At 38.1% G+C, this 20,725-nt stretch overlaps 1 protein-coding gene across 5 annotated transcripts in view; it reads right to left on the reverse strand.

Annotated features, from left to right (window-relative positions):
• LOC135195045 (delta(14)-sterol reductase TM7SF2-like) overlaps positions 1-20,725 on the reverse strand; it is a 103,885-nt gene that overhangs the window by 75,469 nt on the left and 7,691 nt on the right. Inside the window, exon 1 of one of the 5 annotated variants that reach the window (XM_064221371.1) lies at positions 12,446-12,578. The exons of 2 other annotated variants lie outside the window; for them this stretch is intronic. In XM_064221371.1, coding sequence (XP_064077441.1) covers positions 12,446-12,563 — 118 coding nt within the window. In that variant the 5' untranslated portion in view covers positions 12,564-12,578. Of the gene's footprint in view, positions 1-12,445; positions 12,579-14,998; positions 15,260-20,725 lie in introns of those variants that run through there. 2 more of the 5 variants (XM_064221375.1, XM_064221373.1) reach the window with 2 other exon arrangements.

Here is a 20,725-nt window from a genome sequence, read left to right on the forward strand (position 1 = left end):
TATGACTTTTTTTTCTGTAAAAAATTCAGATATTAAAAACTGTAAATTGGTATGTTGATCATCCACCCTACAGTCAAACACACCAAATTGCAGCATTCTAGCCTCAGTTTTTATTTTATTTAAAGTTAAATTTGGCCGTGATCGTGCGTCTGGCACCGCAATAGGACAGGTCACCATCGGGCGTGGCTGGAAAGTTCATGAGCCACGGCTCATACATCATTATACACTGTACATAAAACTCGATTGCGTCGAAGAAATATCGGCGCATAATTTATTTTTTTTTTTTAATAGAGCAGCCATCGAGTTATTTCGTAACAAACTCGATATCCAGGGTGATGGTCAGCAATCCTTACAACACTATTTGAGCGCCGAGACAAATTACCGTCCAGTATTACAGCTAAGTCACGTGCTCGTACTTTGTCGGCAATCGGAATTACATTTCAATGTTTATTTCAATATATTTAGTGGAACTTGATGCTTACTCTGGCAATAGATAACAGCGGTGGTGGGTTGCAGTGGAGACCGAAAGTCAAAATAACAGGGTTACATAATTATCGTGGGTGATTAATAGAAAATTAATCAATACGTCCAGAATCAACTTTCTACCAACATATTTTCTTAACGACAATTGCTTCGTTTCTTCTTCTTTTATTAGAGAAAATATACAATATTTTACCATTTTAACAGTATTACATGCAGAATTTTATCGAAGTTGACTTCAATATATACTAGAATTTTTAAAAACATTTATCTTGTACATTTTACAATTAATCTATGTACTTTAATGTTATTTTTCTGTAGTTACCCATATAAGATTTTATCAGTGTACCTATTTTTTTATTATCCTTGATTTTATAAACAACTTTATACCTTCTTTTTCATCTTTTATTCCTGTTTTGTGGGCTAGCTAGATACCAACAACATATTCACAAATTAAAATTACAGCAGTGTTCCTGTCCTTTTTTTTTTAAGTCCTTCAAAATCCAATTTTAAAATTTTCAATAAACTTTTTGTCTTAATATTACACAATTCATTTAATAATTCACAAAACCAATTAACCAGTTTCTTGCTACAGAATTTCATGAACATATTTGTACAAAATTTGTCTATCACAACTGTTAATAAATTTACTGTTAACATTTTCTCAAATAGTTTTCCATTCAAATAAAGGGCATTTCTCTTCAATATTTGGGCTGAACTTCTCATCTCTCGATAAAAACCCATAAATACTCTTAGCGTACTTTTCTTTCTTTATTGCTTTGTTTCTTTAATGTTTAATGTCTTGTGTGAGAGAGAGAGAGAGAGAGAGAGAGAGAGAGAGAGAGAGAGAGAGAGAGAGAGAGAGAGAGAGAGAAATTATATCATTATGTGTAACATTGAAATTCGTCAGTACATTGGTCCTCTCGGTGCTATTTCGTCAAGACAGGCTCCTCAGCGATTAGAGCGCGGTCCGGATATCTGGATCGTGGATTAAAGGTAAACGAACTGTGCATCTGAGTAGGAGTGAGCTTAAGCCGCAAGTCTAGAAGCGCCACTACATTGCACGGTTTGCAGTGCTCATTGACGGATATATCCGAATAGAACAAGCGTTGGGATTTATTTATTTTTTTTTTTTTTAATTCGGGGCGCTTGAAAATAGGCAATCCCCTGTCCTAGGTGGGGACGTGCGTGCCTATTAACTAAATGATGGTAATAGTACTCATGTTTAATAATTAAAGGAATGCTTCCAAGAATGCCAAAAACAAAATAATTTACACAAATACCCTCGATAAAAATATTGACATTTCAATATCGTTCGATACCAGATGACCTTTGAAAACCGTATCATCATCATTATTATTTTTATTATTATTTACATTTCAAACAAATTTCTGCAGTCAAAATTCACACAAGTAAAATCATATTAATACTTGTACCAGTTTTTTTTCTTTTATCTTAATATCACGGTGGCAACGCGTTTAAGCCCGAGGAAGTAATTGCAATCTCGTACCAAAACGGGGCACTGACCTACTCCAGGTTCAAAATTTCAGTCACACGCGTTATTAGAATAGATATTATAAGAACTCTTGGCTTTTCTATTTTCGGCGATGACGATGATAGGAAAAAATACTCTGATGGTTCTCGTGATTCCCTCTTTAGACTCGAAAATATCTAAATAAATGCACGCAAATTAGCGCATGTATGAAAATTGGGCCTTTCCAAAAATGAACACTATACATCCTTAACCAGGAAAAAATAGCTTCCGTCAAATCTCTCGCCTTCATCATTAGTACACATATCAACCGAGAATCAGCACGATGCCGTATTTCTGCCACGGAAATCCTCATAGTTATCGGGATCTCTTGTGTAGCAATGGGCCACAGTGAGGTCCAAGAGAGTCAACGAACCATTCATTTTGTTAAAGCAAAACCTTCTTCTCTATTACAGCCGTTACAGGCGATATGAGTATTTAGCCAGCTGGCTATAAAAGCCGTAATAGCCTAACGACCCTTTTCGGCAGATGCACTGACGATTAGTAGCAGCAGATGTCACGAACGCATTCCCAAACAGTTCAGCAATAGAAAATCCTCAGTAACTTTGAAATAATTTATATCTTGCGCGGGATTAAAAATACAATAAAGTATTAGTATCGTTTCTTGGTGATATATATACTATATAAATATATATACGTATATATATATAATATATATATATATATATATAGATATATAGATACACACACATTGGTGAAAAGCCAATGTTACAGGAATTGGAATGACAGTGAGAGACAACGGTCGCCATAGAAAATGCTGTAACACAGTCCAGGAATGGAAATTAATTAGTGAAACTTTGTTTACATGATAGTCTAACTATATGTCTGGCTGGGTCTGGACATATCCGAAGGGTGGTGGTGCTAAGTGATTTAATGCAATGGTGGGTTCAATAGTAATGTTGGCAGTCAAGGATTACCTAGAGTAAATCAGACTTTTTTTGGATATGTTCTAGAATAGGGCTCTTTGTGAGTGAAAATATTAATTAGGGAGAGGCTTAAATGTTTCCACTCACTGCTGGTGATGCAGGGAGGGGATGGAATAATAATAGTTAAAGGCGCTGTTGTGCCCAGTTAGATACCATGCATATCCATAATCATATCTTTATGCTCTCCACAGCTGTGTCGACTAGACATTTGACTTGCTGTTTCACTGGTCGACATAGACAAAGGCAAGGGGGAAGAACAGAGTGAGTTCTGACACAGAAGTGTGTGCATATTGGAATTAGCAAATGTGTGAGTGAGTCAACCTTTGACATAAGTATGGGTCTGAGGCAAAACAAGGGTTTGTGCTGTCTGCGCGGGAGTTTAAGCTCTAAATGGGTGGAGAGATGCGAGAAGTCAGAGAAAGTAATTTAGAAACGGTTCAAGTTGTACAATAAGAATATAAATCGCGAATGGCACATGGAAAGGTTGAAGTTGCAATTGAAACGTTGAGATAATAAGGAAATATTGCAAAATCTAGCGAGTTTGTATGAAAGAAGTCGAGTCAATTCGAACCAGAAGATGAAGTACTAAATGTTAATAAGGATGTGGAAGAATGGTAGCAGTCGATGCCATTTGTCACCAAATATAACAGACGATGGTATAAGAGAAAAGCATACCATAATCTCTCCGAATTTGTTCAAGTAAGGATGATTGCACTGTTTGTACATGTGGATATTTAAGATGAATAAAAAAAGACTATCGAACCTGTCAAGTTTAATTATTTGCACAGCAAATGTATAAGATTCAAAGGGTGAGATATGGAGATCCCTAAGTTTGTTTGTTTGTTTGTATGGTGTTTTTACGTTGCATGGAACCAGTGGTTATTCAGCAACGGGACCAACGGCTTTACGTGACTTCCGAACCACGTCGAGAGTGAACTTCTATCACCAGAAATACACATCTCTCACTCCTCAATGGAATGGCCGAGAATCGAACCCGCGACCACCGAGGTGAGAAGCAAACACCAAACCAACCACGCCACTGAGGCGCTTTTAGAGATCCCTAAGTGGTATAAGGTTCGCACACGTGAAAGGAAAAGTGTTTTTAGAATCTGTTTGGTCGTGTAAAGAGATGGGGGGAGGGGGGGGGGGAGGGGGTTGGCAACAGGTGTGTATGAAGTGGTTGGTGATGAGGTTTTCCATTCGGAGTTTATCAACGATTCCGTTTATAGCTGGATAACGCATGACCGTTTTGCGCGCGAACACTTCTCAGGAGCCAGTCAGGGATAACGGGTATGTTGTAAATGATGTAAAACTAAATGCATATACATTGAACAGTTTCCAATGCCCTTACCTAGAAAAATAACGAATGACCAAATAAAACAACTACAATCTGGTGTCAGAAACAGCCACCAACGGCTGCATACCGGGGCAAGATTCAAATTGAACAGTTCCCAAGGTCCTTCAGAGTTACGGCTCAGTGCAGTCCCCTCCCCTACCCTCACCACCAATCCCACGAACACAACGAACCCACACCAGCATACATACCCAACTGTCGTCTTTTTATCACAAAAATGTCGGACTAGATAATTGCAACTCACTCGTAATTCTCGTCGTTTTCATCTTAACCTTTTCTCTACATTAATCTGTACTATGTTCCACTCACAATCTGCGAGGCAAATTTTGCAAACTGTATTCAGCAGTCATACGCCTACAATTCTCTATTTTTCTACATAATAGCAACATTTAAAATCTAACTACTATAATTGTCAACCTTTAATATGAGAAGCAGTACAACGACTTCAATATACCAACAGTCGTAAAAATAAGCTGAACCTTGCAAGGGTATCTACCATCTCGAGAGATCAGTGCTGGGTTGCCGCACTCTCAAACTCTCAAGGACAAAGGGCGTTCTTCTCGTTTCAATTAGCCTACACTAACGTGAAGCATCAACAGTGAACTTAAGATTCATCCTTGATTTAACAATTTCAAGAGTGAGCGTGGCTGCTTATTTTTCCCTCTTTGCTTACTCACTGATATGCTGAAAGGCTCACACATACACAAACATTATATATGTATGAGAAAGAGAGAGAGAGAGAGACTAGGAACGTTAATATTCCCAAGCACTGTTGATTTGGTCCCTACCGTTTAACATCTAGTTTCAAGGACAGTTCAATTTAAAGTTCCTTAATGCTTCGAATCCCCGAGCTTTGGCTGGACGACATTCGCAGAGAAAACAAGTTAAATGGTGCCGAAATTTGAAAGAATTCCGAAAACACACTCTGGCATACGATGAAGATACAAGGTCAGTCAATTACCGACTCTGCAAACTTACAAAATTTCTTTGTAAAATAAAACAGCTATGATGGATCATGCCCCATGGGTATCTAGTTACTGTACCATTAAATATGAAAGGAAAAAATTCTGGCTAACATCTGAGAATAGTTATTGGGATTGTGTTAACAATCAAGAATAAAATTAACGAATTCACGACAAGTTTCTAGGATTTCCAGATTTAAGCATATATAGTATCTTAAAACGTGAGCGAGCTTTAAAAAAAATACAAGACCAGTTAAGCTTAAGAGTAAGGCAAAGAACGTCAAACTTGTGATGGCTACAACAAGAGAGCCAAGACTGAACAATTAAAAAAAAAACTAAAAGTGGCGTGGCAAGGCAACAAGTTATTGCGGTGTCATGCAAACACTTGCCTCTCGCCTACCAAGGTCTTTTCGGGAACATGACAATTTGCTTGCCGGAATTGTAGACCGTTATATATCGCAGTTTTATTTTTTATCATTATTTTTTTTTTTACAATTTCATATTCGTCTTAAATCTGAATATACTGTATTAAGAAAAGTATTGACAAAGATTTTATTAAACTACTGATTTAAAAAACCTTTTACCTTTAAAATGTATCCATAAAGGACTACGCAGATCTATAAAAAAAATGGTCAATTTATAATGCAAACAGTATTAACCAGGAACTGGCCGCTGAAGAGATTATCACATACCCAAGTATATAGTACGTACAACTGGTCTAGTTTCCCCACATATTCCTGCCCATACTGTTTCTATTTATTGTTTTTTAAGATTGCATCCAACTTAATAGTGTTTCTGCCCCGTCCCCAGGAATGATAGCTTGGTAATAATAGCCACATAATAGAGCAATAAACTAAATATTTGGGAGCACAGAAATAAATACCTGTAAACAAAGCAAAGGACTTTTCACATCAAAAACTCCAAAAAGCATCAACCCCCAGGGAGTGGCTCTGTGCCAAGGCCATGCTCTTTTTTTTAAGTATACTGATCCTCTCCACAACAATCAAAATATGTACAGTACTTTACAACCATTTTGAACAGAGGACGCCTGAGAGAGAGAGAGAGAGAGAGAGAGAGAGAGAGAGAGAGAGAGAGAGAGAGAGAGAGCGCCAATACTTGGTTTGGGATTTGAGATTTACGTGTATAAAAGCGAAAATAATCTTTATTTTCCCAATATAGCTAATTGCGCTGTCAAGTATTTTATAAAATGGGAAGATAACTGTTAGCTCTTGATAAACTGGACAACAAAAATTTTCTTTGCATAATAAATCTTCGGTTACATGGAAACCAGTAACGCCGAAAATTAAACCCTTAAGATAGAAACCTAAAAAAAAAAACTTCTTAATCTGTATTACCCAGTAATATTTCATTTTATCGATCCGACATGACACTCAGCCGCCAGTTACTACGTTTATTACCGTTAATGAATAAGCTGTCATCACTTATTCTCAAAATTTGCATAACATCCCACCCTCGACAATTCTAATTTCGTGTTCAGCAGACTAACATTTCGAGTACTCTCTCATGATTTAAACATTCGCGCCAATCTCCAGCCAAAGTAAAAGGAGGCTTGTGTGTAATAAACACTCCTGCCAGTGTCAGTGAACTTGCAACAAACTTTACAATCTAGTGCAAGTGGGAAAGGGTCATAAAGAAACCAGAATGACAAGTTTATTGAAAAATTCGTGGCGACATCAAGTAGCTAAAGTAGTACTGTAACATGATAGATAAACTCTAAGATACAATGCTTCAACAAATATTGCATTAAAAAGCAGTTTTCATTTAAGTCCGCCAGGGGATTTCCAATAATATGAGGGGGCGGAGGAGAGAGAGAAAAGAAAAGAGAGAGAGAGAGAGAGAGAGAGAGAGAGAGAGAGGTATAATTACGGAAATGAAAATAAAAAAACACATCCTGTTGACTCACCTTAGTGACAACAACCGACTCACTCACTCACTCCTCAAAGCCCCATACAGAAATAGCTTCATCGACCGTATTCACAATCCACCCAAATCTTTCACTTGCTCTCTCACCATCTTTGAAGAGCTTTTTGAACAGCGCCAGGAGGAGGAAGGAGGGAAAGGAGAAGGGCACCAAACAATGGAGGTAAGCAAAACACCAGGAGAGAGAGAGAGAGAGAGAGAGAGAGAGAGAGAGAGAGAGAGATACAAAACTTAGCATGTGCGTCTTTTACGCAGGCTTTCGCCGATTCTTGGCAACCCTCAAAAAGTTAAAACGGAACACGAGTGGCGTTGTATAATGTATGTTCTGGAAGAATCACTTGTTTACTGCGGGTATCCTTCAAGGTGTGGCTAGCCTCTGGCGGCTCCTCCTCTGTAGAGTGAAAATCGTCCTTATGGCTAATCTGGTAGTGTCAGTTTGTATATTAAGCCTTCTTTTGACTATGTTGTTCTTTGTAAAATCAGTTTGCCTCAGTAAAGGGTCCGAACAGGACCGAAAGTACTTGCCTATCTCGCTTTTTCATTTTTTCCTTCGTGGCAAAAACCTTTATTTATACATAGCATCACGTTTTATATACTTCGTGATCAAGTTATTCATATATATATATATATATTATATATATATATATATGTATATATATATATATTGCGATCATTACAGTTTAACGTCAAAACCTCCTAGCTAATGTCCCCTAAAATGGCCAGGAAATACAAATTTTCGCTTGCAAGAAACATTAAACCATTTTCAACTATGAAAAAGTGCACTTCTGATCTTTAAAAAAAAGACCTCAACCACATCAATGAAAAGTTCACAGTTATTAAATGAATGCCTCGTTACATTCGTACGAGAGAGAGAGAGAGAGAGAGAGAGATTGGGGAGATAGAGAGAGACAACTGGAGAGGGGGGGTTGTGGGGGGTGGGTGGGGTGGGGGGGGAGGGGGGGGGGGGGGGGGGGGGGGGGGGGGGGAAAAAAAGGGGGGGGGGGGGGGGGGGGGGTGGTGGTGGGGGGGGGGGGGGGGGGGGGTGGGGGGGGGGGGGGGGGGGGGGAGAGAGAGATGACGAGAGAGACGAGGAGAGAGGAGAGAGAGGAGAGATGCTCGGATGAGAGGAGAGAGAGATGAGAGAGGACATTAGGATTTCAGTCCAAGAAAATCAGTCTGGATTATCTAATACATAGGCATGAGAATATCAGGGCATCAAGAAGTTAATGGCCTTTATTTCGCCTAATATAGCTTTGAAAATTAATAATAATACAAGCTGTGCAATCGTCGAAACAAACCACGGAGAAACCTTATCATATCATTCGGAATTAAACAAAAAAAAAAACATTCGGAATTAAACAAAAAAAAAAAAAAAGTCCATAATTATTCACAGAGGAAGAGTTCACATCACTAAATACCATCTGGTAAAATATTTAAGTACGGTTAACTAATGAAAATAAGCAAATGTGACCTCATTGTCAAAAAAATCGATGAAGCAATACTAGGCAATTTTACAGTAGCTGTACAGGACCTCAAACTTGCGAGTTCAACCCTAACGTTAAAACTGCTACCAGGAAGACGGTCCCGCTGATAATCAACACCTGCAATCTATTCCAACGAAAGAATCCTTTTCACCACTGAGACCTCGACCAAGAAGCGTCTGCCTATAAAGGTCTTTATGTAACGTCTGTCGCCTCTCCGGTAAACGGGAATGTTCCCTAAAAAAAATGGAGAGCCTGAGCCAGGTAAACCAATATCACGCTACAAAAATATTTTACTTTACTAGCGTTATAGTATACACAAATCAAAATCTTAATCTACTTTACCTCAAACCAGTTGGCTATATTAGAAAGAAAAACCTTTTTCTTGCACCTGCAAGATTCCTATATAACAAGGGGGGAGTGGTCAGGCAAGTCTACCATAGCACCCTGAAGGTTAGGTTCAACATTCCGGCGTCCGCCTGAATAACTAATAAACCGAAGGCCTTGGCTCTACGACCAAGAACTGTGTGGTGGTGTCGTTCTGCCAGGACCCGCCGGGTTAAGTGATAGGGCCAGGCACGAAGCCAGATGACCGTGGATGGATGGATTAAACCACCCGATATGACATCGGAAACATGGGACGTGCTAGACGTCTGGGTATAAATCACAGGAAAGAATGCGGTAGTAAGACTCGACGTATAAAATTGGCTCCCCGAGCAGATACCAAAATGTACTTTTAAACGACACGGAAGGTTGTCTTTTATCTTTCTTTCTTTCTTTTTAAGGTGGTGTACCAATGAGCATGTAATCACACTCCTGCTCCAGTACCTAACATGAAGACTGTACACGGAATTTTGGAGATGGCTGTTATGAACGATTGGGTGTTAATTACATATTATTTAACATTTCCCACACACCCCACTCTTTCCGATTTAAACGGTGATAGTTAAAAGTCTTTTTATTACTTTCTATTAAAATGAATCAATTAATAAAACACCAACTGAACTTGTTACGACAAATATTAAATATCAGTTAGCACGGCAGCCAACAGAGGAATAATGACTTGAAAAATATCTATTCTGTTGGCCTTCTAATCAACAGGTAAACATCATATAAACGTTAACTGTATTCAACTGACGAATGCGAATGTGAGAGAGAGAGAGAGAGAGAGAGAGAGAGAGAGAGAGATGAGAGAGAGAGAGGAGAGGAGAGAGACGAGAGAGAGAGAGAGAGAGAGAGAGAGAGAGAGAGAGAGAGAGAGAGAGAGAGAGAGAGAGAGAGAGAATTTCCAGCAGACAAAATTTCAAATAATAATCAGTAGGCAATGAAACAAAAATGATGTTACATTGCCCAGTGCCTGGCAATTATGTTGAAAGATAGACCAGATAGACGGGATTTAAGCAACAGGTTGACAGACAGGTAAGACTCGTGAAGGAAATTTACCTAAAAATATATAGGATATGTTGCAGCACATACGACTACCATCACGGTATTATAAGCACTGGAGAATATATATATATATATATATATATATATAATATATATATATATATATATATATATGCACATAGACCACCAATAAAGCCATTATGGATAGAAACTTGCTGATTTGAAATTCACCTGGAAATGGAACAGGATGTATTTATAAGATTGTGTAAAAATTGTAATAAAACCTACGTAGGTGGAAAGACATTGGCAGTTTGATTAAAACAACACAAATATTTTGTAAGGACTGGTAATATCTCAAATGCATTATTTGTACACATGAATAATAGTAATCATGGTATTAACTTGACAGACTCCAAGGAAATTATGTTTTGCAAAGATTTAGTGAAACGAAATTTAATAGAATCCTGTATAATTAAACAAGACTGTGATAAATCATTGAATATCAGCCTAGGTTTGTACAAAGTTGATGAGATTTTAACGAAGGGTGTTTTAAAGCAAGTAGGCTATTAATTATTAGGATCGTCCGGTAGTTGTTAGCGTTGTTTGTTTTTTAGCATCATTTGTCTTGTCACGAAGTCTTCTTGTGACTGTATTTGTTTCTTGGAACTTGTACCTGAACCCTGATGAGGTGTAGAAATACATGAAAGCGCTCGGTTCAAGTCATTTCTTTTCACCCTTCTCCTGGCTCTATGCCTATATGATCATCACACGTCTACAGTGATTTGTTGATTATATATTTTAATAATTTTTTATTCCTACACTCGTCATTTTCCTGGATCCGAATTCAATCTCTACGCGCCCCAAGGGCAGCGTAGCTTGGACGTGAATCCTTTAAAAGAGCTGGCAGCGTATCTCAAAATCTGTGCCACGTTTAAGGAAATCCACAATGTTTACATCGTTACCCAGTGAAATATGTTACGAACGGTTTATTATGATAAAATGCATAGCTGGCAAGGATTATTTTAACATGTTTTTAGTCTGTAGTGCTTTCAAATACTACATAAATTGATTGAGAAAGTTTGATTTGGCAGAGCCACTTCCCACCCTTGCCCTGGCCAAACGACAAGTCTGGAAATACTATAGTAGTGGTTTACAGTTCCGACAGCTTAAGGAATGAATGAATAAAAACTAAGTTAAAGACGTCTGAGAAGTAATTTCCTTCAAAGCCTTTGATAGACTGGAAAGGAAAACATGTAAGGAATACTTTAATCAAAAGGGAAAAACAACGGAGAAAAATGAGATCGAAATGGAGGTGTAGAAGAGAGAATTACAATGGAAAGAATAACTGGGGATCAAAATATATGACTGAGGACATTACATGAGGTCATAGAAATCTTTCAAGTATTGTAACCAACAGTAGAAAATTTGCTTACACGTCAGTGGAGCATTCTGCTAATCAAACTCCGTGAAAATAGAAAAGTCTTTAGTAGGAAATAAAACAGTTCAGAGATAACCATATGTATACAAGGAACGCGCAAATAGACTATCATTGGAAATACGACGATAGATGTGCTATCTGTATAGGAACAAATGCTCACGACAATTCCCAATTGGTGTGTTTTTATATGCCAACACTTCCAATTTATACATTCATGCCATTGCAAACTCTGATAAAAGGGGAAGGTTGAGAATTCGCTAATGGCTCTGACTTTGAATTGAGCTATTTAGTATAAGGATGGTTTCAGTCAGTATCTTAGTATATTCAGAGGCCCGTAGGCAAACACAATCGTTTGAATTTAACTGGGTTTTTAGTGGTTGGGGTTTTCGGAAACAACAGCCAAGACGGCTCTTTCTCTTGTTCCTTCTCTCAAAACAGAAATAAAAAATTAAGTTACGTAACTATAGATAACATATTAGGGCGCACACTGTATTCAAATAAAAAATAATTAAACCTTTCAAATTTAATCTTAAGGTAATTCATTATCAATGTTTTTATATAAAGAATCGAAATGAATATAGAATATAGGTCAAATGCCAAGCACTGGGACCTTGAGGTCATTCAGCGCTGGAACGGAAATCGACAGTAAATGGTTTGACAGGTGTAACATGAGGAGAACCTCACAGTTACACTATCAATCAGTGGTTTGGGAGAGATTTTAGTCTATTCGCACAGCTTCAAAGACAGATATTGGTTGCTCAAGACATATAATGCATATTATATTATATACACCTTAATTTTTCTTGACATAACGCTCACAGTTAATGAATTTATAAATCTTTTTTATATGGATATTCTAATCTGTGACTTACTTTCATAGATAACTGCCTATAATAATAATAATAATAATAATAATAGTTACCAGTGAACAAAGCACCACAAACGATAGATTCCTTCGCTAGGTTGACACGGCTACTTGAGTACGTCTTTTCCGTGGGCTGAAGAGAAAATGGTAAACAGACTACACCCAGAAGTATCATTAACTGGGAGAAAACGGAAAAGAAAATGTCCATGAATTTACGGCACCCCTCGGTTCCCTTAATGTAAAACAGCCGGCCACAAACTAAGACCCACAACATTCAACCCTCAACTATCACACAAAACTGCTTCCAGAAGCAACAGTCATATTTTGAAGGGGTTTTGCAGTTTTTAAACCTTGCTTAATGTATTTAATGTGTGAGTGAGCTACAAACTGCATTTGTACTATATGTGTGAGGGAGAGAAACTTCATCAGTAATGACAGGTACAGATAACTCTCTTAAAAGCCAGATCATGAAAGACAAATTGGAACGAAAGGAGAGCAGAGAGAGGTAGAGATGGTCCGGGCTTTTCCTCCCCGGGGCTTTGCCAGATATTCTATGACCCTTTAGCAGAATGGCTACGGAACCAAGACGATAATTGGTCTCTAATGCTACTGCTCCAGGGATTGAACAGCCACAACGCGAAGAAATGCCGCGAGAGAAAACCATCGGAGGAGGAAAAGTAGAGCGTAAAGGAAAAGACTTGGTTAGTAGTGACTTTTCATCCACTCCCTTCAAAAATAAATACTATAATGCGGACTTATTTGTATTAGTTTAAACGGACACGGACACAACCCTGCCAAAACCTTAAAACACTTCAAGTTTTATGCTTCATAATTTTGCTTATGTCCATAAGGAACATCGAAATCTTCTGCAATGTAGCCACATCCACTTGCAGTATACAATAAAGCTGCGTAAGAACGAATGATTAAGACGCGTGGGGGGGTTTGATGCCTGTCCTACAGGGGTAGTGGGAGGTTTGGGAGACAGGGGGCCAGCTCTGGTATGCGAGTCTGGGTCAGGCATGCGTCTGCTCAGGAGATTGTGAGCAGGAGTTTGAGCTGCCATTAAGATTCCAAAACATTTTATGACCGAATATGACACCCAGGAAAGCTGCTGTTGGCCAACTGCTACAATGACTAACGTCCCGTACACATTGCAAGGGGATGAGTGCTTTTTCTCTAGCTTTAACGCTTCAATTGCACGTGTCCTCAAAATTCAAGTGTCTCGGCCAGACGTTACTATCGATCAGACGAAGAAACGCAACATGGCAACCCATCCATCCCGGCGGCAATGCCGGCCCGGCTGCCTGTAACCTGTCAGCCAAAATCCAGTCCATTCATGAAGACTGTTTCAACGGCTGCTCCACGGAATCTACTCCATACCACCATCCATTCCCACTCGTCCTCATAGCACTGTTGTCCTCAGATAAGTCAAGACTGGAGCTCTGCATATTTCAGACTTGCCGTTGGTGAAAACGTCTAAACTGAGCTACCCCCCCAAAAAAATTGTTTCCTTGGCGTTACGGAATATACGTTTGAGCGTCATAGTAATCATCTATTGTTTTACATTGAAAATTGTAACACCTTAACCATGCTAACCTGTTGGAAAGAAGGGTCCTCCAGTATCTGATTATGATTCTCACTTCTTTACTCAACAAACGCCCACTCCGCTGCTAAGTTAATATTTACACTTCATGCCGCAAACACTGACCCACAGGCTGGTACTTGATAATCGATACCCTGGGGTTGATGCTGGTTATTCAATATACTAAACAGTTACGCGATTCAACTTTAGCCTTCTCTGAAATATGAAAGCTTCAGTGCATAATTTATGGCTGACCACACGAACTGGCAGAAATATTGATTTATTTGTCATTTCAGATCATGAGAATAACACTAATACAGAGCCATTTTCTGGATTAAAGCATTGTTTCGACTGTGCATCAGTTTCAGATATAATTTATACGAACTGAGAACGCCTGTTTACAATTACAAATTCAAACTGTGTGGGCCCATATTTTAAAAGTTAATTATTCTTTGATGCGAGTCTACTGATACGTCATCCGTTAGTAGCAGTTTAGTCCAGGAAATCTGATACGATAAAATCATGCCACTTGAATTAAAACCTTAAATTACTGTCTCATTAGTTACTTGACATTATGTAATAAAAGACCGTTCCCAAAATAACGTGACAACCATTGCACACCGCTATCCTGAACAGATGAACATTAACCTAAATCCCGTCTGACAAAAACCTTCGAAGTTAAAGCAGTCATGCGTTAATGTTGGGAGATTTCGACACAACAACCTTATATAAAGTATTTTTGAAAAGGTATTACATGCCGAATGATACCAGGGCTATTAACTGACTGAAACTTATTCAAATACCTGGCTCTCCTTAAGGGAATTCAATACGACATCATCTTCCCGTGACAGCCATGGGTATTCGATACACCTGTCGACTCCACACTATGGCTGAAATGAACTTCCCGTTCAGCCCACCCTGACTCCCGGCCTCTTTAATGAGAGCCTCGTCTACGTTTTATTCTGTAACATTACAGAAACCATGCAGGATATATATATTATATATATTCTGCTAACTTCAATACTCACTCATAAGAAGCACGCTCAAGGTACTTGATTTACAACAAAATCCACTAGTCTTCTCGTCGCTGTAATCTCTAAATCCTGACGGCTGACAATTTCTACGTCAAAAAGCACCAACATACATCCGTTGTAACGCAATGAACAAACACAGACGAACCGTGTTTTACCCCGCACTGCACTTTCCCCGATACACCGACACACTCCCCAACAAGCTCTACCAGCACTAGACGTTCAGCGCATAAACACCACACGTGAACCTGACTGACTTGTATCTACCGCGCGTACAAACTAACGGACAAACATCTGTATACTCACGTACACACAGAACATAGTTGGCGCACTTACGCCACACCGCATAAACAAACTCAAATATATGTTTAAAAATCGGTGATTAAACGCTTGCGTATTTCTAAATTTTGTTGCGCTAGAAGTCATTCGTACTCTTCGATAACCGTTCCACTGATGTCATTAGCAGCCAAGTCACAGTATTTTTAAATACAAGCCATATACTACGCTGGAATGTTCAGTAATGTGGTCATTTTCATGTGGTTCTTCAAAATTTAGACTGCGAAATGCAATGCTTGCACAAAAAGCACATAATCAGGACATGTTTTGATGTACACAATCAAAGGAATTTTACATTTCATCAACCTTATAAACAGTCATAGAAAATTAGCCATTCATGATATGTCGCTAATTAAAGACGGGAGAGCGTGAAGGTTTTGCAAATAAAATTAAATGTGTAGCATATTCATAAGGAAACAAAACAATAAAGAACAAATTGGGGAGGAATGCCCCGCATCATTAGTTGGACTGAGGGTTTATGTGCAAGGCCACGACTTAAAAGTATATATGGCACGAAATCCCTCACAGCTGCGTCGAGAGTTTGATAATATCGAAGTTCAACTTTCCAAGGCAAAGAATTTGCATCTCTATTCCCGGGACACCTTGGCAATGAGTAGCAACCGTGCAGGTAGGACGTGTCTGAGAAGTGCTCTGTGTAAAGTGCAAGGCTAGCAACATGTTCAAAGTGAATACGAGGAAGAGAGAGGAAAAAGAGAAAAAGTATGTAGAATTTAAAACAAAAGGTGGAAAGCTCATATTAACATATAAACTTTATAAAGAAATTACCAGAACAGCACATAAAGATGGAACACTAAGGAAGATACTGGAGGAAGATCAGTCAACCCAAATCGAGAGCGAGTCAGGAACTTGTGAACGTTGCTCCGATGAAGTTACTTGCTGCAAAATGTGTGATACATGGTTCTACTACGAATGTGCGGGAATTGAGATATACACACGTCCATACTTTCGAGTGGTAGCATATTGTACATTTGTAACAATTGCAAGAGCCTTGAACAAAGAACACAAAAAATTCATTGAAGAAGAACTTGAAAAAGAAGCAAACACAGACACGTTAGCAGAGTTGATTCGGTTTTCGGCTCAAAGGACTAGAGACGTAATGACTTACATAGATGAAATTTACAGCAAAATTGGCATGTTGATAAAGATGGACAAAACTTAAGCAGAATCATTCAAGACAAAAAAAATGTTTTTGATCAAATCTACAAACGTAGAGAGCACAGCAGCAAATTATGAGCAAAATAACGGCGCCAGTTGAACAAGTTAAAACAACAAGGGATTGAATCTTATTTGTAAGATCTGCAGATAGGAAAAATTTAGAGAAGGCAAAAATGGATATTCAAGAAATCACCAATATATCAGTAAATGAGAAGGGTAAACTAAAACCCAAAATAAAAGTAGTATATGTTCCGAAAGAGGAAAATGACATTGTCACTAAAACTGTAAAGAAAACTCCATGGATAGGTACGTACTCTCATTTCAGAAAATGACGATCTGAAAATTCCAAAGGAAATGAAAGCTGAAGATGACAAATATATAAAGCACTACATCATCAAATGCACATCACAAATACGAAACGCTATCTATGATGGAGGTGACAAGTTGTGTACACTGTATAATAGCCGTTGCGGTGTGTGATTGTTACATGCCTTATGTCAGGAATTTTGGTCATAGCGCAACAAATTGTAAAAATGATCAAGTTTGCCCTAAATGTGGTGAAAATTACAAATCAAATGAATGTACTACCACCACCACCTTAAAGGGTATAAAAATTGTGAAAAGAAAGGCCATAAAGATACTAAACATAAAACATAGTATATAAAGAACAAACATCAAAGGTGAAAAATAACACGAATCATGGCTTTGACTAACAATCTTCTATGCAATTTAATAAGCATACAGTCAGTAGGAAATAAAACCAACACTATTAAAAATCTTATAAATGATCACAATCTTGATATATGCATGCTAACGAAGACTTGGGTAAGCAATAATGTAGGTGATTATTATAAAATAAAAGAAATGACGTCAGGGACTCACAACTTTTATCATGTACCGAGAGAAAACAAAAAAGGTGGAGTGAGAACCTTGGTGTAAAAAAAAATAATATATAATTACAATAATAATATAATAAAAAGAGTATACTAGTGTCTATAATGAACCAAAATGTTCTAACATTCGAATATATCAACACTAAAATTACACACATAAATACACAAACAGATTACAACAGTTTACAAACCACCAGGCACAAGTAAGAGATCGTTTCTAGACGAATTCAGTGACTTCCTAAACTTGTTAACTGATAACAAAAATACTCTGATTTGTGGTGACTTCAACCTGCGTTTAGAAAATAATTTTGACAATTAAGTCAAAGAATTTATAGTTACTTGAAAGCCACGATAATGTAAATGTTGCGAAGAAATCGACATCAGTATTGAACCAGACCATCGACTTGGTGATACAAAACAAAATCAATGAGATTGTGAGTGACATACTTATGGTTGAGCCTGAATGCGTGATATCGCCAATACATCAACAACCTAGTTACATTTAGTATAAATATATGGAAAGGCTATACAACGCTAAAAACTATCACTTACAGAAACAAACCAACTTTTAAATCTGATAAATTTAATGTTGACATCATAAAGAAAATCAGAGAAACAAGCCACTGTAACTTCAGAAATGCACTGACAGGTGACCAGGTATGCGTAAGCTGATGACAGTCAAGAAAAGGCCAAATGGTTTAACAGTGAATTAAGTGAAGCTAAGAGAAAAAGAAAAATGGAAGATCTATGGAAAAGATCGAAGGATCAAGAAGTATGAAAATGGATCACTATAAAACAGCCAGAAATAAGTACGACGACTTGATTATGAAATTCAAGACAATGTCATATCACAATAAAATGTTTATGAAGAGAAAATTCCTTAAAATATCCACTAAAATTTAGCGGGAATATTAGAACTAAAAAGAGAAATAGTTCTACCTTGTGTAACCAGTGACCAGGAGAACCTGGCTGATAACGTTGTGAAAGAATCGGTCATATTTAGAAAAGAAGGTCCCTAATGATTTCCCAGTGATCATAATGAGAAATAGCAAATTCAGCAAGTTTGAAGAACTGAACATGAATGACTTTGAAAAAACGAAGAGAAAAGTAAAAAACGCCTACGGTGAAAATAAACCATTTCCCATAAGTAAAAAACACCTACGGTGAAAAGAACCTATTTCCCATAAGTGACTTAAAAGATGCAAAACACTTTAATTTTGATAGTGTCAAAATGAGTTTAGCACAGATATCCTTCCCAATTAGTGAAACGCTTGTATAAAGTCGGCTTGCAAGGGGAAAGATGATAAAGAAAATCTTAACTTCTGTAGGCCAATATCGAACCTACCATACCCATCAGAACTTATAGAAACAATAGTTCGCGAACAAACGTGGACACCGTATTGTTTTTGTAAGGCATCTGTAGAACCCGAAGCTGAGGCTTAACACAGCCTCCACCTTTTGTATAATAGAATGCGTTATGGTGTATTCAATTAAGATGTTTAAACAGCACAATAAGGGAATGGTATTTCTTATCAATTCTTATTGATTAATCTAGCTTATTCTTGTTTATGAAAGATAGATAGATTCATGTTGTTAGTTGTAATTTTGAGTAATTGAAAACTGCTCTGACAGCCACAGCAGTTGCTGATCGACACGCTTTTACACAAAATTCAAATTTTTTTATTGTATTTAAGTATCTATATAAATCACAATTATAAATTCAAACTTCTTCTTTCCCACCGTTACCCCTACATAAAGAGGTCAGTTGCTTGATGCGCCTTCTCCAGTGCCTTCTATCAAAGGCATCATCCTCCACCAAACCTCTTCTCTCCACATCTTCCTTCACTTTTATCTCAACATCTAATTCACTCTCTCCTCGTCATACATCCTCAACACATGTCCATACCATCTCAATCGTGCATCTCTTATCACCTCTGTAATCTTTACTAAGCCTGCCCTTCTTATTTCGTCATTTTCCAATCTCTCAGGCATCAATATTCCCATAATCCAACTCAGCCTTCTCATCTCTGTTCTCTCAAGCTTTACTTCCACTTTTCTTCTTAGAGCCCGTGTTTCCGATCCATGCATTAACACCAATCTTATCACTGTGCTGTAGATCTTGACTTTTAGCTTGACTGATATTTTCTTATCACATACCACTCCAGTTACCTCTCTCCACTTCCCCCATGCAGCCGTCTATCCTACTGTCAACTCAGTCTCATATCCTCCCTCTTGCTTTCAAGTAGATCCTAAGTATTTAAACTTTTCTACCTTTATGATCGAGCCTCTTCCTTTTTGTATTACTATTCTGCCTCTATCTTCCCTACTGCTCACCAAAACCTCTGTTTTATTCACATTCACCTTTAAGCCACCCTCTCTCAAAAGACTCCTGCCACTCTCCAACCATTCTCTGTAGGTCTTCCTCATTTTATGACATAATCACCTGATCATCCGGCGTACAACAACTCCCACAGCTCTTCATTCCTGTGATCACTTCACTTAACACATCCATGACCAGCACAAACCAAAACGGGCTTCATGCTGACCGCTGCGCTGGTGTAATCCAACAGTCCACAACTAACTTCAAAGTTTTTTGTTTTCCCAACTGGTTATTACTTTTGTGCTCATTTGATAAGTCATCTCGACCAGCCTAACCAACTTTTTGGAACTTTCCTCTTCCTCACACAAAAATGTCACTTCTCTTGGGATTCTATCGCATGCTTTCTCTAGGTTTATAAACGCACAACAGAACTCCTGGTTTCCCCCTTGCCTCTCTTTCCTGTAGCTATCTTACTATGAAGATGGCATCCACCGTCCCTACCCTCTCACGCAAACTATTTGGGTCCATATCTCATGCAAAGTTAACAACAATAATTACAAATAGAGTCGTAATTAAATCAAGATTAAATTGCGTACGGCGACTACAAACGTGGGGCAACGCTAAGGACTGAAAATCTTCCCCAAGATAAGAAACATTATTGGTCACTGCTACACTATAAATAAAAAGGTACAGCCCGATACTTCTTGGGGGGGCATGGGACAAGAATAAAACAAACAAGTGAAGCCAGTGAATAGGTCCTTTGTCCAGATGCGAGATCTCCAAAATCTGCTGGTCTCGAAGCCCACCTCCAGACAAGTTTTCGTAAAAAAAATTCAAGGCATAATTTTTTTTTTTTTTTTTTTTTTTTTTTTTTTTTTTTTTGCTTTTGTTATTTGTTAATCCTACTAAACGACTGGAAAATAAACCTAACCAAAAGACAGCACATACACATACTCGGACATTACAACGACACTCAGACTAAGCCCCAAACACTCGTCA

Source organism: Macrobrachium nipponense, chromosome 15 (assembly GCF_015104395.2).
Source record: "Macrobrachium nipponense isolate FS-2020 chromosome 15, ASM1510439v2, whole genome shotgun sequence".
Taxonomy (NCBI): domain Eukaryota; kingdom Metazoa; phylum Arthropoda; class Malacostraca; order Decapoda; family Palaemonidae; genus Macrobrachium; species Macrobrachium nipponense.